Below are 23,710 nucleotides of genomic sequence, written 5' to 3'. Positions count from 1 at the left end.
TACTGTTGGGGATTTGTCATGTCACGCCGCATCAGGTGTAGACAGCATCACTGATTATAATGGGTTATATTAGCTTTTGTCGCATCGCGCTGCTTGCGTCTGGTGTGGACACATTGTTTTGGTAGTTGTAACGTTTGAGGTAGATTCATCTTCTGCTTTACTTTTACCTGGCACTGACAATCCTTTCACATACTTGTCCATGCTTAGTGCAGAATCATGCATCATTTATTTATATTTTTATATGGCACCCCTCAGTTTGGGAACCACTGTTTTAGCTTACAGTTTATTTAGCAAATGAATACTTAGTACAGAATTAATCAACTTTAAAAGAACATACTTAAGTGTAAACTAGAGTTGTCAAAAGTACTTTCTTAAACACCTCTGATTGGCCATTGTGTTTACGCGCTCAACATATACAATATGTCTCTGATTGGCCATTGTGTTGACGCGCTCAACTTATATGTCTGTGATTGGCTACAATGATCAACAATGACATCTTTGACACTCTTCATCGAGCGCTTGCACAGATACACACCGGGAGTTGTATCTGTGTAAGCAACGCAGTGGTCTCCTGTGTATATCTATGTAAGCGCTCGGTGAAGAACGTCAAAGATGTTATTGTTGATCATTGTAGCCAATCACAGACATATACTGTATGTTGAGCGCGTCCACACAATGGCCAACCAGAGACGTATATTGAGCGTGTCAACACAATGGTCAATCAGAGGTGTTTCAGAAAACCAAAGTCGGTACCAAAGTTGGTACCAAAGTCGGTACTTCTCGACAACTCTACTGTAAACTGAATGTAATGTTCTCGGGCGCTTAATTGCATGTTATATATCAATCGAATGAATGTTCTGACAAACATTTATGGTAAATAAAAATTTACTTTAATGTAATTTCTATTAGTGGTCGACTGATATATCGCCAAGGCATTATGAGAATTTTTTTCTGGTTACACGTATGAGTAGTAATAACGTACTTGTAGTTGCGAAAACCAAATGGTGGCGCCGTGGGTGGAAACGTGCAGATCAAGGGATGGTAATATTATAATTAGATCCCCTTCCTACTTCAGAAGGGGAGTGAAATCTGATTGGCTTATTTTTTGACATGCTTGCAGAGAAAGGCTTACCAAAACAAAGTTACCAGGTTATAATTTTTCACATTTTCTGGGTTGGTAGATGCACTGGGGACCCGTTTATAGCACTTAAACACCGATTTTAATGACATGTCCCCTTTAAATCTCATCTTATTATTTAAGAATACTTTTACTTTTTTATGTATTATACTTATACATTATGTGACCCTGGACCACAAAACCAATCACATGGGTAATTTTATTTTAAATTGAGATATATATATCACTTGAAAGCTGAAATGTTTTATATATTTATAGTAGGAAATTTACTAAATATCTTCATGGAACATGATCTTTACTTAATATCCTAATGATTTTTCGCATAAAATAAAAATCAATAATTTTGACCCATACAATGTATTGTATGGGTCTATTTGTGCTATTGCCACTAATAGATAGCCTGGAAATCCAGACCTAAATCTGAAAGATTAATGGTCTAACATCAACTAATGAAAATCGGCCAGCTCGAGGGGCGGCACCAAGCATGCATTTGAAAATCTCACTGCACACAATTGGATAACACTACGACCAATCACAACATGTTATCGCTAACTGGTAGATTAGACTCTTACCGTATCCGTTCGGCAAAACAGCAAAAACGCCCTTCTTGCAAAGGAACGATGCGAGCGCTGTCTTCTGTTCCTCTTTTAGATAAAAAGCCAAGTCTAACTCGTTCATTGTAGCAGCCAAAGCCGTTTCAAACAACTGGTGTTCATCCATAGCCATCTTGCAATGTTTGCTAATTACTTCGACGTCACAGCGCTGTCGTCATCTGTTTAGCTCGCCTCTGGCCCGCCTATATCAGATAACCCGATGTGATTGGTGCAGCTCGGATACAAGGGCATATTTAATGGGCATCATTACTCAACGCCAGAGTAACTCGCTGAGCAGATTCAACTTGTGCTCTCGCGATAACTCTGGATTTCCAGGGTAACAAATAAACCCATGCAACATGTGACCATTTGTGATCCAGGGTCACATATTTATTTTAATTAGTATTTTACTATTTGTTATATTATACTATAAGTTAGAGCTGCACAATTATTCAATAAAAGATTGCAATCTCGATTCAAACACTGACACAATCGTATTCCTAAATATCAGCGATTCGGCTGTCTATTAAAACTTTCTTTGACAAGTACGATCACAGCAAACATTCAGATCTGCTTTGGCGCTGCCGCTGACTGAGAGAGAGAGCATTGTCATGTATAGGTATGAAACAACTTCACAAGCAGTCTTTTCATCCACACAGTGTCGTTATTTTTGTATTACAAACATTCAAATTATCACAGAAAATTATACAAGTTTATAGGTCAGATCTAAATACTACGGCAGCAGTGAATAAAAAAACAATAAAGCACCTTTCGAAAGAAACTTGACTCTTCAAATAAAGATTGTTTTGATTGCATTGTTACAACTGTAGGTGGTGACAAGTGAATGTTTTGTCATTGAATAATTCATTCAAGAGATTTGTTCAAAAACACTGCATGCGTCTCATTTCAAAGGCACTCAGCATACCCAGTGAAGTCACCTCTCGCCACTGCTACCAGTGCACATTCAAAACAATTATGCACTCTTCTTTTTCACAATGGGTTTTATTCAGGTTTAACTTTCAGTGTAAGTTACATGTGATATTTTGTGTTTCCCACTCTATTAAAAAGAGATTTTATGTAAAGCCTGCATGTGCAGAAAATATCAGTCCTGACTCCTGATTTCAAGTATTCTAACGTTTCTGTCCCTGACAGTGACAGGCTTGATATTTACTGTTTCTCTTTCTTACTCTGGGCAAATTTCAGCTCAAATGCGTATTCTCATTCTAGCGTGCTTCATTTTAGGCAGCGTTTAACCTTTGCTGACTGTAATTTCCTGTTGCAGAGCCCTCTGGGATATTCGTGAAGAGCATTTCAAGGGACAGCGCGGTGGAGCAAGATGGGCGAATTCATGTTGGAGATCAGATCATAGCTGTGAGTTATTTATTTCCAACAGAATGTGTCATATAAAACTCTTGTATACACATGTTTTGTGTTGGAGCGCTTATCAGCGTCAAAAGGTTTTAATGCTTACAGGTGAAAGTGCTTCTGTGTGTTATTGTGTGTGTGTATGTGTGCTTGGGTGTATATGCATTGGGGTGTTCGAAATAGCGGTTTGAGATATTTTATTCTAGTCATTAATCATTTGCATAAAGTTAAACTTTTCTCATTTATTGAAAATGAATTAATTCCCATCAGTTTGTTAATGAAAATCCCTCCCATATATATTGATCTGTGTGACTTGGACTGTCAAGGGTCGTAAATTATCTCAACATGAGATTGAAATGTATTAAAGTCTAATCTTGTGTGCGTGTGTGTGTGCAGGTAGATGGTGTGAATATCCAGGATTACACCAACCAGCAGGCTGTGGAGATTCTGAGACACACTGGTCAGACAGTAAACCTGAAACTCGTCCGACGCGGCTTTAAACCAGAGGACGCATGCCCATCAATCATACCTGTCACTGTGGAGACTACTCCCAGCGCATCAAGAAACTCAACAATGGAGCGAACAAATACCAAGCACGGTACCACATGCCCAAAAACTGAGTGTTTGAATTAAGCTGCTTACATCGGTCGTTCACATCTGTTTAAACACTCCACAAGGACATTTTTAAGTAGCTAATATTAAGGTTGCACAATTAAAATGAAATAAAATCTACACCACGATATGGCTTAGTGCAAAAGGCTGCAATTTAATTAAATTAATATATAGTCTGTATGAGCTGTGTGCTTTAAAGGGGACCTATTATGCAAAATTCATTTTTGTAAGGTGTTTGAACACTGATGTGTGTCTACAGTGTGTGTAAACAAGCAGTTTTTTTAATAATCCCCATAAATAATTAACAATCTCTCCAAACTCGTGGTTTCAGATTTCCCCCTACTACGTAAGAGTAGGGAAGCCCTGCCCATGATCGGTGACAATCTGCCCTATTACTATAGATCCCGCCCTGAGTGAGCCGCAGCCCTCCGCTATTTCTGTTTACTCGCTGTAGCAGCTGGGGATATACAATGTCTGTGCCAAAAAACATTACGTACTGTTGTTGGATCAGTTTGTGATCCAGCTTACAGTCTCTGGAGCGATAGGCTACTGGTCATGGCAGTAATTAAAAGAAGAGCGCACACTTTATTACAGTTCATAGGAGTTGTATTACGGATATAAAGTTTACCAGTTTATTAAGCACCCCCGAAAAAACGTAAGGTCTGTAAATATTTGTTTACTGTTAGTTGTAACAAGTGTTTCTGTGTAATTCACTGTGTATGTTGATGATAATGCAAGGGAGAGAGAGAGTTTATGGATGAGACTTTAATGCGCACTTCTTGTACTGTTTATTCAGCTCTTGCGGTGATTTTCTGGAGTGACAACGATCGCTTCATGTTTTGTGTGATGTGTGGTAAAGTTTTTGCCATCATTCGGACCGGGTCCGCTACAGCAGACTTGTAGTGGATAAAAGGAAGATGACAACATAAGTTTACCGTAATTAAACTAAACTATACCTGTTCTATTATATTGTCCGACTCCAGTTTGAACTGAACGCCGCTACTGAGAGTTTCTGACATTTTTAGTGCATCCTGACAGCGGATCACAAGCTCTTGAAGCTCCAGATAGATGATGGATGCTTCGGCTGAGCAGTCCTCTCATTCAAGTGTTGTGTTCGAGGATCTGCTTGAGGGTGTTACTCGTGCTGTGGCCAATTTGAGTCTGGAGTGGCCCGATAAAAAGAAAGTCTCTCCATCTAAAAAAATCGATATTCAACATCTGGCCGAGAGCTACCTTCCCACCTCCATCTCCTGTTCTTTCCACCAAGGTGTCGAGGTCTTGGTAGAAACCGTATTCGGCTTGTGTACATGCTTAGGCCACCTCAACATACTCTATGGTGGCCGGTATGCACGAGCACGGGTACGGGCGATGCTGAGGTTAGAAGAGACGTTTAGCGGCTGTCTCTCCCCCTTTATTGCATTGATGTGGAGAAAACCAACCTCACCCACCAAGCCTTGTAGGGTAACATCTGCCCTTTTGGGTAAGGCTTATGAAGCAGCAGGTCAGGCCTACCAGGCAAATATTTAGACTTTGGTGAGGGATTAGCCCCTGAGGCAGTTAAAGGACTAAGGAGAGCCAAAGATTTTGTTACGCGGATTCCCCTCAGTGGTGAGGGCTCCATGACAGTGTGTTCCTCCTTCCTCCCAGGTTTCAGCAATAATGTAATGTGGTTAGTTGTTATGGAAAGGAGGCAGGAACTGGCAGACGTTTCACATACTTTAATAATCATAAAATAAAACAAACACAAAATGAAAGTAAAAGCGGCAGCCGCTCACGGATGACTGCAGCACACACATAAACATAACATAAATGTGCAGGCCTGGTCCTCTCTCGTCCTTCACTGCCGTCGCTCCTCCTTTTATGCTTCCATAGCTCCTCTGTGAGAGATACAAGGCCAGTGCGGCGCTCAGGTAACGCTCATTATCAATCACGGCACCGGCCTCGCGCCGTTCTCTCACGGCTCTCTGCCCCGTCCTGCTTGCCACAAAGTCGTTGAAAGCAGTTTACATTACGGGGAATATAAACTTGGGGGCAGACATCCTGTTAAGGCAGGGGCTGAGGCCCGGTGAATGGCGACTCCATTCACAAGTAGTTGAGTCCATGTGGCTGAAGTACGGCCAAGTGGAAGTGAACTTGTTCGCCTCAGAGTAGACGACCCGAGGTCCCCTCTGGTTCGCCCTAACTCCTCAAGCTCCTCTGTGGCTAGATGCCTTTCCTTGGATATCTCTGCTCCCCGTGGTTCTAGCAAGAGGATTTCCAGGACCGATTCCACCTTCTCCTAGTTGCTCCGTTCTGGCAAGCCCGAGTATGGTTCTCGAACCTGATTTCTCTAGATGACATTACACAGGAGATTCCGGTTCTGAGAGATCTTCCTTCTCAAGTGCAAGGGACAATCTCCCACCCTAAAGCAGGAGATCTGGAAACTTTGGGTCTACCCTGAGGTACAAGCTGTAACAAGTTATAATAACTCATAATTATCAATTATGATTAATTATTAATATTTGGCTCAGTTAATTGGATTAACTTGAGGTAGCTAAAATTAATATTACAATCAATTAAGGCGAGACACGGCAGGCAAAAACATCAATTTTTTATGCAGTGGTCAGTTTTGAGATTTTGGGCTAGTTTACTCCTTCAATATGTGTTCTTTCAAGCTGCTATAAAGAAAACGTTGAAAATATACATTAAGATGTTTATTTTATTACATTTGTTTACTTGCGGCAGTAAGTTTCTCCCGAATTTACCAGGAAGTTTGCATTCAAACGCGACACGCCGAGCTCCGTCTGTTTACTGAAGTCTGTCATGACCGGGATCATTGTAAAGCTCTGAGTCTCCTGCACAACGCTATGTAACCCAAATATGGACATTTCCTTTCTATCAGTAACCAATCGTGAATGTCCAAAGGGGGATTTAAAGTTAACAATGATTTCTCATTTAGAGCTATTTAAATCTTTAACTGCCGTTTTCTCAAAATGATTTTTTTGCGTTTTTTTGTCATTCTTCAGTACAAACATCTCAGCCTATGTAGCACCTGTGTACACCAAACTTTCCAGTTATACTCTTAGCAGTATTCTGAAGATATTTTCAGAGGGATTTGTTAATAAATCATTCCTATTTAATGAGATAATGCCTAATTTGCATAATTAAATATACAAATTTCTAAAACTTGTAATACATTTTTTTTATATACAGTGAGGAAAATAAGTATTTGAACACCCTGCTATTTTGCAAGTTCTCCTACTTAGAAATCATGGAGGGGTCTGAAATTGTCATCGTAGGTGCATGTCCACTGTGAGAGACATAATCTAAAAAAAAAAAAAACAGAAATCACAATGTATGATTTTTTAATTATTTATTTGTATGATACAGCTGCAAATAAGTATTTGAACACCTGAGAAAATCAATGTTAATATTTGGTACAGTAGCCTTTGTTTGCAATTACAGAGGTCAAACGTTTCCTGTAGTTTTTCACCAGGTTTGCACACACTGCAGGACGGATTTTGGCCCACTCCTCCACACAGATCTTCTCTAGATCAGTCAGGTTTCTGGGCTGTCGCTGAGAAACATGGAGTTTGAGCTCCCTCCAAAGATTCTCTATTGGGTTTAGGTCTGGAGACTGGCTAGGCCACGCCAGAACCTTGATATGCTTCTTACAGAGCCACTCCTTATTATCCTGGCTGTGTGCTTCGGGTCATTGTCATGTTGGAAGACCCAGCCTCGACCCATCTTCAATGCTCTAACTGAGGAAGGAGGTTGTTCCCCAAAATCTCGCAATACATGGCCCCGGTCATCCTCTCCTTAATACAGTGCAGTCGCCCTATCCCATGTGCAGAAAAACACCCCCAAAGCATGATGCTACCACCCCCATGCTTCACAGTAGGGATGGTGTTCTTGGGATAGTACTCATCATTCTTCTTCCTCCAAACACGTTTAGTGGAATTATGACCAAAAAGTTCTATTTTGGTCTCATCTGACCACATGACTTTCTCCCATGACTCCTCTGGATCATCCAAATGGTCATTGGCAAACTTAAGACAGGCTTTGACATGTGCTGGTCTAAGCAGGGGAACCTTCCGTGCCATGCATGATTTCAAACCATGACGTCTTAGTGTATTACCAACAGTAACCTTGGAAACGGTGGTCCCAGCTCTTTTCAGGTCATTGACCAGCTCCTCCCGTGTAGTTCTGGGCTGATTTCTCACCTTTCTTAGGATCATTGAGACCCCACGAGGTGAGATCTTGCATGGAGCCCCAGTCCGAGGGAGATTGACAGTCATGTTTAGCTTCTTTCATTTTCTAATGATTGCTCCAACAGTGGACCTTTTTTCACTAAGCTGCTTGGCAATTTCCCCGTATCCCTTTCCAGCCGTGTGGAGGTGTACAATTTTGTCTCTAGTGTCTTTGGACAGCTCTTTGGTCTTGGCCATGTTAGTAGTTGGATTCTTACTGATTGTATGGGGTGGACAGGTGTCTTTATGCAGCTAACGACCTCAAACAGGTGCATCTAATTTAGGATAATAAATGGAGTGGAGGTGGACATTTTAAAGGCAGACTAACAGGTCTTTGAGGGTCAGAATTCTAGCTGATAGACAGGTGTTCAAATACTTATTTGCAGCTGTATCATACAGATAAATAGTTAAAAAAATCATATATTGCGATTTCTAGATATTTTTTTTTCGATTATGTCTCTCACAGTGGACATGCACCTACAATGACAATTTCAGACCCCTCCATGATTTCCAAGTGGGAGAGCTTGCAAAATAGCAGGGTGTTTAAATATAACATTTAACATTTTACCCTATTCACCTGTAGTGTCTCGCCTTAATCAGTTCCAAAGAACTCTTTTGATTATCCATTTATTCTAAGAAAAGCATATCTTTCATGACCACCGAAAAATAATTATTTCTTAGCATGTACAGCGCTCAGAGCATATAACAAGATCAAGATCGTAAAATGGACTTTGTTGCAAGCAGAGAATCAGAACCAAATACATATTGTGCACAAGTTTTATTAACTAAATCACAAACATAACTAAACAAACATACATACATTCATACATACATACATACATGCATGCATGCATAGGTAAAATGGTGAGTGATATGGAACCCGAAACAGGAAATGGAACTATGGAAAAGATCTATTTAACTATGAAAAGAACCATCAGCTTATCATTTTCATTGCACCTCATTAAATTGATACTTGCATGGTCTGTGCAGTGGACACAATTCTTGAAGTGGTTGAAAATTTAGTTTGTTGACGGGTCCGTGAGTGTCAAATATCACTGTACAAGTTGCAATCGTTTTCTTCTCTGCTGGATGGAGAAGATATGATGAACTTGCATGGTTATTTCGACGCTGTTCTCATGGCTAGAGTGCAGATTGTGGCAGAGCCGGCAGGACACGCAGAGCAAATGGTGGGAGTTGTGATGGACTTCTTCTGCATTGAATGAAGACGTTGAACTCCTGAGGTTGTCCTTGATGCTGTTGTGGTTGAGAGTCCTCTCTCTCCTGAGTGAGCACATGGCTGTTGTGAGTTGAAGCCTGCTGCCCTGGGGCCTGCTGAGGCCACGCTGGACAGCACGGCATCCTGAACGTACCGAGAAGCCAAGAGTTGCAAGAGTGATGGTAAGGTTACAGTTTTCTTCTTGGTTGAATTGAAGAAAAGACAGTCTGACTCCTTTGGGAGAGTGAAAGGATAGCAGGCGGTGGTCATGGCCTGCTGGGGCCGTGGATTTGTCTCTAATAAAGCCTGAGAAAGGCCCCACCTCTCTGGGTTTGCTTGACCAATGAGAAGGGTGGAATTTCAAGCGGGAAGATTCCTCTGTGGTTGATTTATGAATCTTTGTTCTAAGCGTGCTCATTTGCAATGGCAGCTGGATTGGTTTCTGATGACGAAACTAAGAAAGATTCTTGTAATACTAATATGTTGCGCAGCTATCGGCATATCTTGTACTCAGTCATTTCGATCTTCAAAGTACCAATTTATAGAGACCAAACATGGTATAGGTGAAGTTACATTGACCGTTGGTTCTATAATAGAATACATAGTATCAAAGAGATAATAGTATCAAAAGATAATAGTATTAAAAGACACAGCACAAGACAGTAAATCATTCACAAAATGTTCTGGGATGCAGGTAATTTCATGTTAATCAGTTCATCGATAAATGAATGCAGGAAAGTCTGTTCTAATGTCTGTAGGTCTTGTTGCAGGGGCCCTGCTCACATTGCTAACAGTCATAAAAACAACTTATCTGATCGTGGTCATGGTAACTAAGACCTTCTTGCCCTGTTTGGGGGATGGGGACACAGATCCCAGAGTGATTTTTAAATTCCATTTGTTAAACTATAACAAATACTTGTGTCTGACTTGTCTCAGTCGTTACAAAGGTCATATATTCTGGTCTCTCAACCAAGGTTGTTGAGACTGTTCTGAGTTCTTGAGCTCCTTCCACCAGGAAGCTGTATGCCTTAAAATGGATCATGGTGTGAGCAGTGCCACTTCAACCCAGTCGACTGCCGTGTTGGTTCAGTGCTGTATTTTTTTCAAGAATGTCTTCAATGAGTTTGACCCCAGCTACTCTAAAGGTCTATGTGGCAGCCATTTCAGCTAGCCACATACCTTTAGATGGAGCTTCTGTTGGAGGACATCCTCTGGTGTCTTGGTTCTTGCACGTGCCACACGGTAGCTGCGGGTCGCGAGTTCCTTCCTGGGACCTAGCATTGATCCCGGGAGCATTAGCAGAAGCACCATTTCAGCCATTGGAGTCAGTCTCTGAGAAAATGCTGACCCTTAAGGTGGCTCTCTTACCAACATTGACTTCGCTTATGAGAGTAGGAGACTTTCAGGCCCTGTCAGTAGCCTCTTCCTGCTTAGACTTTGCTCCAGGTAATTTCAGAGCTATACTGCACCCCAGACCAAACTATATTCCAAATGTTCTGGTCAGCCAGTAGCCTTTCCTCCACCTCATGAGACGCAAGAGCAAGAAAGTCTGCATCTGTTATGTTCTGTGTTATGTTATAATATGTCAGTGCCATTGTTTTGTCTCAAAATGCACACCAGTATTTATTTATTTATTTATTTTCTAAGGCATGCTTATAAAAGCTACAGTTGTAATCGAAATTATTCAACCCCCATTGCAAATTGCAAATCAGGTTTACTGGCAAACTTTACAGACTTTCAACTGTTTGCAATGAACAAATCCGATGGAAACCTGCAGTGTGTGGCAGGCAAGATGGATTCATTGAAGTATCAGGAAATCCTTTTAGAAAACGTCATGCCATCAGTTAGGAAGCTGAAGCTTGAAGCGTCATTGGACCTTCCAACAGGACAATGATCCCAAGCATACCTCAAATTCCTCATGAATGTGTGCTTAGTCTTGGAAGATTCACATGGTCACCTGATTTGGTCACCTGATTTGAACCCCATAGAAAATCTCTGGTGGGATTTGAAGAAGGCGGTTGCAGCACGCAAACCAAGAATATTACTGAACTGGAGGCCATTGCTTATGAGGAATGGGCTAAGATTCCTCAGAAACGTGTGTAATAACTTTGGCAATCTGCTCAAATGAAGATTCAGAAGAGAGATCTTAAAAATCTCTTCCAATTCATTCATCACACTGGAAATGCAAGGTATAGTGTAGATGTGAACACGTACAATATTCCTTACAGTGTGCTTTGTTGTGTTCTGGATGTTGGTGCAAATCCAGGGGTCATAAAATGATGATAAATTTCCTTTTCCTGAAAAATACATAAATATGGAGAGAATACTTGAAGATATTACAACAGAAATGTAAAGCCAGAACTGAGATCTAACTTTAACCCAATAAGAAAGAGAAAGAAAGTTTGGTTGATCCTCTTTGTGTGTGCAAGCCCCGCAACCGCTGCACCATATTTAGAGAAAAAATCCTCACTCATCCTTTCATCACAATCCTAAGAAGCCTGTTATTATATAAAGCGAGTTCAAACCTACAGGGTCACACATCACTGATGCCACTGTGTTTTTGTCTTTGTGTGTGTGTAGATGAGAGACTGTTTCTCACACTAGAGGAAAACGCCAAACCTCAGTCTGTCACGGTTCAACCCGTCAGAACTCCAGAAAGACGTGACGGTGAGAGACTTTTGCCATTTTGCGACTGATATCAGTGAATTGACATCCAGAGACTGGCAGATAATGTTGTCATGTCTCTCTCAGGTCCTGTTAAGCTGAGCTCGGAGGAGGAACACAAACTTTTGGAGAAGTGGCAGAATGAGCTCAGCGTCTGCAGTGAAGTCATTGTGAGTAACTTGTTTATGCCTGTTTTTTTATTTTTTATTAGGACTTTTTGTCACTGAGTATGATTTAAAAGAAATAAAATGAATGCCTTTATAAATTTTTATTGTGTCTCTTTAATTTCCTTTTCATAGTTAATAATGTTGCCCTATGTTATTAACTAATACTGTTAACAGTTATTAACTAATTTAATTAGTAGGTATTTTAATTAATTTGGTATTTATGTGTAAAGTTTGTCATTTATTTATAACAGATAATTGCTGTTCCCAATACTGCTGTCACAGAATAGGTTATTTATTATTATGTAAATGAGAAGTGACAGGAGCACATGGCATGTGCAGTTCAATGATCAGAAATGTGATTTTTAGATTTAGATTTATATTAGATGTACTTAACCAGTAGGCACTTGTGAAATCTAATTATTTATTAATTATTCAAAGTTAATTTTCTGCCAGTTAACTTGTTGCGTTAGCTAACTTGTTGTAAAGTTTTTGCAGAAAAGTGAATAATGTCATCACCATCACACATAAAAAAAATCCACACAATCACACACTATACTAAAACCAATCCAGTTTTGATTCAGACCATGGTCAGATCTTTATGCCTGGATTTTTTTTTTTCTTTACATCGATGAAGAATAGTTTGAAAACATTTAATTTAAGATTTCAAGATCATATAACTTCAGAGTGCCTCTTATTGCCCCTGTATTTACCATTGTGAAAAAGTACACTTTAGTATAATTAAAAAAAAAAGTACTTATTATACAAACTGCAAACTGAATGTAATGTTCAAACTGAATGTAAAGTTCTCGAACACACTTAATCTGATATTTATTGCCACTAACATCAAAATCTGTTTGTATATTTGGAGTGAAGGTTTTATTTTATTTTTTAAAGTAGACTACACCTGTGGCTCATGCTGGAGTAAATGAGGGCTTTTTTAAGGTTTGTAATGTTTTTTGAACGATTCAGTCATTCTGTGTATGTGCAGGTGGCTCAAGTGGAGAAGTTTAGTGAGAACAGCGGTTTAGGGATCAGTCTGGATGCGTGTGCTGGCCATCACTTCCTTAGCTCCATACTTCCTGAAGGACCTGTCGGACGATCTGGAAAGCTCTGTAGTGGAGACGAACTGCTAGAGGTAAAACCAGCACACAACAAGGTCACCACCATAAGAAACAACTGACCACCAATATGCATAAAAAATTCTAATTATTTTTAGAATTTGGCCCAATTTTGATTGCGTATGTGTCATATGTCTTTAATTAATCAAATAAGCTAAACTAAATTAAGCCGAGATTTTCATTTCTAGAAATCCGAACAAGACAGTAGGCTTATGCCTGTATTAACTGTATTATCCTGTATACAGGAATATTCCAATAGCTACGAGGCATGTAAATGTATTTTTTGGAATAAGGGCTTAACCACAATATAGACCTTAGTCAGAAACATACAGTACCGTTCAAAAGTTTGGAGTCTTAAGAGTTTTTAATGTTTTCTAATAGAAGTCCTTTTTGCTGACCAATGCTGCATTTACTTGATCAAAAGTACAATAAAAATAAAAAGTCATATTATGAAATATTACAATTTAAAATAATATTTGTTATTGTAATGTATATATTTATTTTAAAATGTAATTTATTCCTGTGGTGCAAAGCTGAATTTTCAGCATCATTACTCTAGTCTTCAGTGTCACATGATCCTTCAGAAATCATGCTTTTCAATCATTTGCTGCTCAAGAAACATTTCTTATTATCAGCGTTGAAAATAGTTGTGCTGCTTGATATTTTTGTGGAAACCGTGATATTGTTTTTCTGGATTCTTTGATGAATAACAAAAATGTTGAATATTTTTATTAAAGCATAAATACACAGATTGACACCAATAATAATGCATGTGTCTCTTCATTATTCTCTGAATATTCATACATTGTGTGTGTGTTTGTTCAGGTGAATGGCATTCCTCTCAGAGGAGAGAATCATAAAGAGGTTGTTGACATACTGAAAGAACTTCCTGTATCTGTGACCATGATCTGCTGTAGACCCGCCCCTATAATGACTGACAGCCAAACTGACCAACCACAGCCAGAGGATGTGGCCACAGATTCAATAGATCAGGTACATTAAATCTTTCATTAAATGTCAAATCCTGTGTAAATTTAATATGTAAGACTACATGCGTAAAGGATAATGCACAATCACTTCAACATTATTGCAAAACAGTGTGTTTGTGGTCTTTTCTTTCCACCAAGAAAACAAAATTAAAATAGAATTAAATTAAACAGCCATAAGTGCAGTTATTAATGATGTTTTTAATTACCTGTTTTCATATTGTCATACATGGACCATATTAAGTATTTAGGTACTTAAAGGCTTTTAGTAGTTTGTCCTAAATATGTATATATATATATATATATATATATATATATATATATATATATATATATATGTATATGAAGAGTTCAGGTGCAAAAGCCTCTAAGTGCCATCTGAAATTTTCTTCTAGAATGATAATTTTTATCAGGCTCGTATATTTAAGTTCAATAATTTCACTTAAATGGCAATGCAAATTACCTATTAATTGTCATTTAAGTGAAAACACTTAACCTAAATATAAAATCTTTTTATATTTAAAGCTTTTATATTAAATATAAAAGCTCACCATCTTTTTTTCTGAAAAAGAAAATTTCAGATGGCACTTAAAGGCTTTTGCATCTGAACTCTTCATATATATATATATATATATATATATATATATATATATATATATATATATATATATATATATGAATGTAATACTGATTATTAAAATTGTTGTTAATCAAATCACAAACAAAATTATTAAATTAAAATTCACTGAATTGTGAATCGAATTGATCTTCTGTTAACCCAAATCTGTTTTATAATTGTTCTTTTATATTGATAAAGTTATTGTCTTCCACAAGCCGGAGTAGTTCAGCAAGACTTTCCTTTGTTGGGATTACATCAGATTACCCATTATAATCTCTGGACATCTCAGGTCGCTCTCAGTGGATAGACTTTCATGCTCAAATGCATGACACAGTTTAGCTATCAATAAAAGGTCTGGGCTTTTGCATCCACCCAGTTACATGAGGTAGATTACTATTATCTTTTATGCTTCTGAACAATTATTAGGGACTTAATGAGAAACAAAGGTTGTGTTCACTTTGTGTAGGTGCAGGATGAATTTGAGGATTTCCTGGTCTCTGGCAAATCAGAGGACAGCCTGAAAGATCATGTGACTGAAGAGCCCACCGGAACGCCTTTAGCTATGTGGGAGACGGAGATTCAGGACATTGAACTAGAGAAAGGGGAGAGTGGGCTGGGCTTCAGCATTCTGGATTACCAGGTGAGAAAGTTGGAGGACCTTCCAAAATTTAGATCATCACATGAGAAAGGAAGGATCTCAACTCCAATTTCACAAGTCAAAACTAAAGTAGGAACTCATGGGTTTGATATTGAATTGTGAGGCTTTTTTACTGATCCATTGAAAGAACTGGCTCATGAAAGGCATCTGTTTGTGAATCAGATATTAAGTATATTTTAAAAATGCACTTGCAGATAATATAATATTAATGAAATAAAAGGCCACTTAATTGCATTTAAAGAGAACACACTTTCATGACTGTTTCTCAACACTTAAATAGGCCTACACTTTTGAAATGTGTGCTTAGTAATAATGTCAAATCAAACATTTTACTTTAAAGTACATTTTAAATCTATTTTAATTATCTTTTGTGCTTTAAATAAGTACACTTATTTTGATGTGTTGACTATCATACTAAAGCGCATGTAAAGCACTTGATTATAATTTATCAAGTGCTTTACAGTGCAGTGTGTTAAACGATTACATTTAAGGTTAATTTATTTTACTAAATTGCAACTGCATCATTACAAATGTGTGACTACAAATATATTTATATACATGCCATGCAAGTTTCAATAGAAATGATATTAAAGTATATTTTAGTTTACCATAAATGCTTGTCAGTACATTCGGCAGTACACAACCAGGGCTGTATGTTAACCTTCTTTGCACATAGCTCTGGTACTATAGAGGTTGAAAGTATTGCAGCACAAGAATAAAACGTCTGTTACCATCTTTGAGTAAAAGTAAAGGAGAAAGTACAATAAAATACAAAACCGTATTTAAGAATAAATCTAATAATAACAATTATCTTAACAATAACAACATATCATTATATTTGACAGAAAACCTTTATTTTTTGGAAAACTGCAGGGTGACCTGTAAACATGCAGGGGGATTTTAACTATAAATCATAAGAAAGGTCTAAGGTTTTTTTATATAATATTAAATTATTATAATTAAAATCTGTAATGGTAATTTCCTAATTTTTGTCAGGAAATCCCTGAAAACTACTGTACAATTCTCTGCAAAGGAGAAAGGCGTATGAATCTGCATATGTTAACTTAAAATGTCTTTCTTGTCTATTTGTATACCTAAAATAGGGTGTTGTGAGCATTGAGTACACAGCCCTAGATTAACCCTTACACACAAACAAGCAGACAACCAACTCTCACTTCACACAAACAAGCGGCTCTCTTTCACACACATGCAAAACTGTACCACATGTGTGCTAATGTTGTGAATTTATTAATTAAATTATTAAAAACAATAGAAGTAATTATGAAACTATGTTTAAAGATTAAAGGTAGGGTAGGTAGGATTTTTATAAAAAACTTTTTTTCAAATTTGTTTAAACTGTCTTTATATACCAATACATAATTAAAATGTAAGTGCTCTGAAAAAGAGAGTATAAAAATCGAGTGACTGTAGACCTTTTAATCTGCAATAAACACAGCTTATTATTTCCATTCGGGACGAAACAATTGATTGGTTTGGGCGACTGTCACTCACTCTCGCAACCATGGCTACCACCCCTGTTGCTAGATCTGCCCATATGCGCGCGCACCCATTTGATTTGAGGAGTGCAAGAGAGGCGCGGAACCTACAAAGAGTAAAATTATGGCAGAGAAAGAGCATTCAAAATTCAAAGCACCTGCATATTCAGTCAGCGAAGGCAAACAAGGCAAAAACTACTTCCTCGGACCCTGGTTGCCCGCACTCTTGAACGACCTCCTCTGCTTCGCCCTCGACCCTGGACCTGTCTTCGAACCGACGAAGCGGTACTTGTCTCCGGAGTGTAGTCCTCATTAGAGTCAACAATGTTTTCATCATGGAAACTCTTACATGCAAAACACCGTATATGTTATGAATCTTACACGAAATTCACCTTCATCACAGTGTAACTGATGGTAATGGAAAAACGTGTATCAATGCAACCTGTTTTTAGCTTTGCCTTATAAATATAGCTCGTTACCTATAAATATAGCTTGTTACCGAATCAGACAAAGTATATTTTAAACTTTACCAGTATCGGTATGCTAGCTTGATAGTGAGTACTAAAAGAAATTTCTTATTTGTTTATATTTATAGTGATAAAGTTATTTTATTACATGTGATTCTGACATGATGTCACTGCATGCACTGTGCTCCTTCCTCTGCACTCGTCTCAGGTAAATAAATGCGTCTTCCAGCTGAGCCTGAGCGTTTGGCGTCGCGCGTTCATGTCTTTTGGGGGCGTGGCTTTGGAAGGAGCTCAGAAGGGAGGGGGTGGAGTGAATGGAAATAATTAGCTGTGTTTACAACAGTCGTGAGAGGTCTACAGACACTTGATTTTTATACTCTCTTTTTCAGAGTACTTACTTTTTAATTATGTATTGGTATATAAAGACAATTTAAACAAATTTGGAATGGTTTTTTTTTTTTGAAAAATCCTACCTACCCTGCCTTTAAGGCCCACTTAGTGGGTCAAAAACACTCTGCTAATTGCATGTAATACAAATTAAAATTATATTATTTTATTTTATTTTATTGCAATTAACATGTCCAAAAACATTAAATTCAGTTCGCTCTTAAATATATCATTTTAATTTCTGTAATAAGTACTCTATTTAAAAGTATGCTTAAATGTACTTCTTTTTCACGAGGGTTGTTTATTGTAAATATGAATATATTTAAATGTATTATATAAAATATTAATATTAAATTCAGACTACATTATTTATTTTTCCTTGACGCTTCTATTTAGCAGAAAAATAGTTAACTTAAAAATAAATATTGTCCTTACTCACTCTGTTGTTATTTCGACTTAAATTTTCTTTGTTTAGCAGAATGATCGTCATGAACTGAAATACAATGAAATTGAATAGGGAAGTATACTATCAAGCTATAAAATGATTAAAAATAAATAACTATTAAGTAAGGTGAATATCAAGGAAATCAATCAATGTGCTTCCAATATTTTAAAACAAAAACTGAAACATCAATTCCCATTCCAATTAAATGCATCATTGTGCAGGTCTAATATAATTATAATGTTAATGTTTTACTCTCTATGTATGCGTGTGTGTTCATATGTGTGCAGGACCCAATGGACTCGCTTAAGACGGTGATTGTGATTAGGTCGTTAGTTCCCAACGGTGTAGCCGAGCGAGACGGTCGCTTGTTGCCGGGAGACCGTCTCATGTACGTCAACAATATCAACCTGGAGAGTGCCACTTTGGAGGAGGCGGTGCAGGCTCTGAAGGGAGCAAACATGGGTGATGTCCGCATCGGGGTGGCCAAACCACTGCCCGTAAGAAATACCAGACTCTACTTTCTAAAGCAGCTTTTTCCTCTGTACATTTCTGTGTTATTGAAACCTGTGGTTGCAGTAACAGGATTCCTTTGCAGGATCTTTGAATATTTCATGAAACAGGTCTGCTGTCCTTTAAGGCCTCAGGAAATGAAATCTTCTTAGAGGAGTGTGTCTGTATCTTTGTGAAGAGCTCTCAGGGGCTGTAGTTTATCTTAAACTCTTCAACTTTCCAAAGCTGTTATCTTGGCTCCATTATTCTGGGATTGTGTGCACATTTTGGCATCTTTCCTTTTTTTCCTCTCCCAAGGCCTTGAGGTTCGGGGCATAAGTTTGGAGCGTGTATGGTGGGTTGTCAAGTGCACTATGGGTCATCTGATCGAGTCTTTTTTTCTGTTGATTTAATCTCGTGAGAGGCCTTTAGACTGCATGAGTGCGTCGAAACCCTTTTGTTCTGCTCTCACAAGTGCGATTGGGTAACATCACCTCTTAATATGGTTCAAATGACTCACTTCCAAGAACTGCAATGAAACAGAGAAAGCATTTCTTCCTCTTGCCTTTGGAAAAACAGTGTACAATCAAATCTGTGACGTGATCATAAATATCAATGATGTTAAAATGTCTAATCAAACAATTCAGCTCGCTTACCAACCTTGCACTACTAACTTGCAAAATGACAGTGATTTCTAACCAAATCAAATCAAATTCATTCAAATCAATATTCATCTTTTATTCTGATCTTGGTCTGGGTGTTATGTGCCGTGCAAAAGAATCTGCTATAACACAGTAGATAAATCTGCATGGCATCAGTATGCGGTGCCTATTTACATTTTTGCAAAAAGTATCATAAATACAAAGAATAATATGAAAATACAAAGTAGAAATTTTTGTTAATGTTTATAAATTTCAACATGTATGTCAAGCTCTAAAACAAACATAGAAAAGAACTGTCATAGTATTGTTTGCAATATATTATTTCAAGTCTTCTGAAACCATTGCTTACATTTGCATACACACACATATACACTACAGTACTGTGCAAAAGTCTTAGGCATGTTAATATGCCCCCGGGAACGAAGATGCTTGAAGAAACCTATCAGCAAAGCTACAGTACTGTGAAAAGTACTGACACTTGTGTTAAAATGCTGTAAAGTGAGAATGCTTTCAAAAATAAAATCATAAATTGAATTTATTTATGATTTAACTTCTATTAACAAATTCAAATCAATATTTGGTGTAACGACCCTTTGCGTTTAAACCGGCTTTTGTCCAGGTACACTTGCGCATAGTTTTTCAGGTAGCTTGCAGGAAGGTTTCTTCAAGCATCTTTGAGACGTTCCCGCAGTTCTTCTGGATTTAGTTTGTCTCAGTTTTTTCTGTTTCTTCATGTAATCACAGACGGACTCGACGATGGTGAGATCAGATCATACCGGCTGTTGTCAGACTCCTTGTGCATACACAAATCTCACTGGATTATTACAATTAATGGCAAAAAGAATGTTTGGAAAAGTAAACTGATATTTCCTACTGACACACTACAGCAAAAGGGAGAGGGGGGGGGGGGGTATATTAACATGCCTAAGACTTTTGCACAGTACTGTACATTAACATTCTACCATGTTTGAGATTTTGGGGTTGGTACGATTTTTTTCGCTCCTTTATGCTGACCAAGGCTGCATTTATTTGATCAAAAATACAGTAACTGTTTTCTATTGTAACATATTGTAATATGCTATTTATTCCTGTGATAAAAAGCTGAATTTTCAGCATCATTACTCAGTCTTCAGTGTCACACGATCCTTCAGAAATCATTCTAATATGCTGATTTGCTGTAGTGCTGGTTCATATTTTCATAGTTTCTTTGATAAATAGAAAGTAAAAAAAAAAAAACAGCATTTATTTGAAAGCAAAATCTTTTGTAACATTATAAATGTCAGTTTTGATTAATTTAATGCATTCTTACCCCAAATGGTAGTGTTTGTGTATATACATGTATACATATCGGAATTATACAGTTACCATGATATACCAGATTCTGGTCGCAACACCCAACCTTAGTGTGGTATAAACATGATCATTGAGTGGATGGTCACATGTCTAGAAAGGTGACACTTCCCTGTCTTTACAGACTGAGGATGAGGATGGCTCTTCCTCCTTTATCTTTTCGGCTCTAGTCCTGACGGAGGGCTGTGATGATGAGGAGGAGGAAGTTGTGTTTCGCGCTGAGCCTGCAGTGGTCAGTGCTTATAAAACACAACAAAACCATTTTTTTCAAAGCATGTTATTAGTGCAACGTTCTTGTGGGAGCGATATGTCAGTGTTTAAAGGACGCAGACACCTCTTTTTAGATGAGTAACATTTATTATTAACTTCTAGCAAGAGATGACCATGGCAGCATTGAAAACTCATTCAAATACAGAAAGAATATTGCTAAAACCATGGGTGTCATCCCAAACTGTTTGAACTATCATTCTCTGATACTATAATCATTTTTATCTACATAACAACCTTTCCAGATCGACTCCAGTGATTTAGACCTGTCTGACGAAAAGGCGTTTGAGCGTAATTTTCTCGAGGAGGAGGACGAGCTGCTGCAGTCAATGATCGCTGAACATGGCAGTTTCTGCAGCACTGATCTGACCTATCAGATGACCAGACAGGCCTCCACACCTAAGGTATATAGATTCAGCAACCAATCAGATTCAAACATGCACATTTCATGTCCAATCAGATTAGATTTTGGCTTTACACTGAATAATCAAATACAAACTTTAAAGCATTTAGTAAACATACCCAGCTAAGACACCTTTGGTATTGTTTTATCTATAATGTGTATAATGCAGCTGTTTCAAAACTGCCTTTGTGAAAAAAGTACATATTAACTGATTTTTAAAAGGACTAATTTAGAGTGTCATTTCTGTTGAAACTTGTGGTAATACTTTGTTTTAGTGTCATTGTTACAAGTTATATGTAGTTACTATAATTACTATTTAATTACTTTAAATTGTGCATACTTGCAACTAACCCTAATCCTAACCCTTACCCTGTTGTAAGTACATGTAATTAATTTGTATTACTCTGTTACAATTACACTGTAATTGAACTTGCATGACATACAACCCAACTTGTATGTCATGTAAATATATTAACTTTAAATGTAATGTCAAAAACACACTGCAGTTAAAATAATTAAGACAAACGTCTATTAAAAGATTATTAAAACAGTTTTTTTATATGATGTCAGGGTTCACTTCGGTCTAGTTTATTCTTGGTTTTGTTACAGAGCCCTGTATTATCTTGTCTTTGTCTTGTATGTGTAATTTGTTTCATGGCCGTAGCGTGGTTTTCAGATTCTTATGTCTAGTTTGGTTTTCAGTTCCGTGTCAGGGTTCGGACACTCGCGCTCCATGTTCTGTCTATCGTGTCTTGTTTTATTTGAGCACATGACTTGTGATTGTGTTCACTGGCTATTTGCTTGTGTTTTTGTCATGATTTGGTGTAAGCACATGGTTTGTCATGTATGTTTCCTTGTGCCATGTGCTCTTCTGTCTATTGTCTTGACAATAGACGTCTTATTACCTGATTATAGAAGATAAACCATAACCACACTAAGTGCAAATGTTAATGAGAACTGACTAAAGAGAACAGACACACAGGCATATAAATCCTTAGGGTACGTTTACACGACAGCGAAATGCTTAAAACAGAGAAGTTTTTCCTTTGAGTTTTCCGCATACAGACGACACCATTGTCAAAATGATCCCCATTCACACGGATCCGCAAAAAACAACTAAAACGCTGTATTCTAATGCTTGGCCATTAGATGGCGATGAAACACTATAGACTGAACATGTAATATGTATGTGCATGACATCATCATATTCAGAGATTTGCGTTTTTGTTGTTTGCACGGAGACCGTTTTCAAAAACGTCCACTTTGAAACCCGTTTTCAAAAGTTTGCGTTTTCAGGCACCCAAAACGCAGTTGTCGTGTATATGTACGGCCAAAATACATAGAAAGTTTTACATTTTTAGTTAAAAATTGTGTTGTATAAACAGCCCCTAAGAGCAAGCAGAAATAATTGGATAAACACAGGTGTAGCAAATGAGGGAACTAATGAGTTACCATAGTAACAAACAAGAGGGTAATGAGAACCTAGGAGACAAACAAGAAAACAGTGGTACTAAGCCGACAGAGAGAAAACAAAACCAAATACAGCACAAAAGAATGTTCATGTGACAGTGCCCTTTTTAAATGTGTTAAGAAACATGTTCATGAAAGTGTACTCTCTTTAAGTCCACTTAGGTGGCAATTTATTTCAATAATATTATATTATCTGCATGTACTGTTTTTAAAAAATATACATTTATGTGCACATTTAATAGTGCACATTCAATACAATTAAGAACACTTCATTTTCACAAGAGTAGGAATTATCACAGATGTGACAGTTTTAGAAGTCTTGAAAAGGAGTGAATGTTTCTCGACATAAAATGCAACTAATACAGTTATAATATAAGAAATATAATAAACATATAAAACAATGACAATTAGTAAATTCTAAATTGAGTGTTTTCACCTCAAGGCCATGTGTCCACTAAAGCGTTTTTAGCCAGCTGAAAACGGTGGGCGCTCTGCTGAAAACGCCTAGCTATGGGCGCTTGAGAGCGTTTTGACGCTTTGCTTGTTATGATACGGAATATCCGCGAAAGTGTTACTACAGTAGTATCTCATTTCACGCATAGTTTGTTTCTGTGTTGATTCTATATTAAAATGTCGACACAATGTAATGTATTTTCTCTGGCTCTTGTTTTAAATTATTTTGCTCCATTATTATGCTTGTTGTTGTCATCTGTTGACGTTGTACAAGCAGAATGTGGCGGTTGGTCGGTGTGGTATATTGTCCCGCCCCTCCTCCACTGTGATTGGTGAAAAAAGTGGAGTGACAAAAAGTGACAGTGATGAGCGCTGCGTTTTAGCCAAAGTTGAACATTCTTCAACTCTCGGCGACCTGTAAAAAACGCTCAGCACCTCATTACGCTCATGCCGTTT

At 37.7% G+C, this 23,710-nt stretch overlaps 1 protein-coding gene across 7 annotated transcripts in view; it reads left to right on the top strand.

Moving 5' to 3' along the window:
* The window catches only part of mpdz (multiple PDZ domain crumbs cell polarity complex component), a 105,498-nt gene that overhangs the window by 36,609 nt on the left and 45,179 nt on the right, over positions 1-23,710 (top strand). For 5 of the 7 annotated variants that reach the window (XM_081391777.1, XM_081391781.1, XM_081391778.1 and 2 more), the window contains exons 10-19: positions 3,014-3,102; positions 3,493-3,694; positions 11,734-11,820; positions 11,905-11,987; positions 12,973-13,119; positions 13,928-14,095; positions 15,174-15,347; positions 18,448-18,657; positions 20,786-20,893; positions 21,174-21,332. In XM_081391777.1, coding sequence (XP_081247903.1) covers positions 3,014-3,102; positions 3,493-3,694; positions 11,734-11,820; positions 11,905-11,987; positions 12,973-13,119; positions 13,928-14,095; positions 15,174-15,347; positions 18,448-18,657; positions 20,786-20,893; positions 21,174-21,332 — 1,427 coding nt within the window. The remainder of the gene's footprint in view (positions 1-3,013; positions 3,103-3,492; positions 3,695-11,733; positions 11,821-11,904; positions 11,988-12,972; positions 13,120-13,927; positions 14,096-15,173; positions 15,348-18,447; positions 18,658-20,785; positions 20,894-21,173; positions 21,333-23,710) is intronic. The other 2 variants (XM_081391782.1, XM_081391780.1) reach the window with 1 other exon arrangement.

Source organism: Scardinius erythrophthalmus, assembly GCF_964197995.2.
Source record: "Scardinius erythrophthalmus genome assembly, chromosome: 2".
In the NCBI taxonomy this organism is placed as follows: Eukaryota; Metazoa; Chordata; class Actinopteri; order Cypriniformes; family Leuciscidae; genus Scardinius; species Scardinius erythrophthalmus.
The sequence above is the reverse complement of the archived record's forward strand: the minus strand, read 5'-3'. Positions and strand labels throughout refer to the sequence as shown.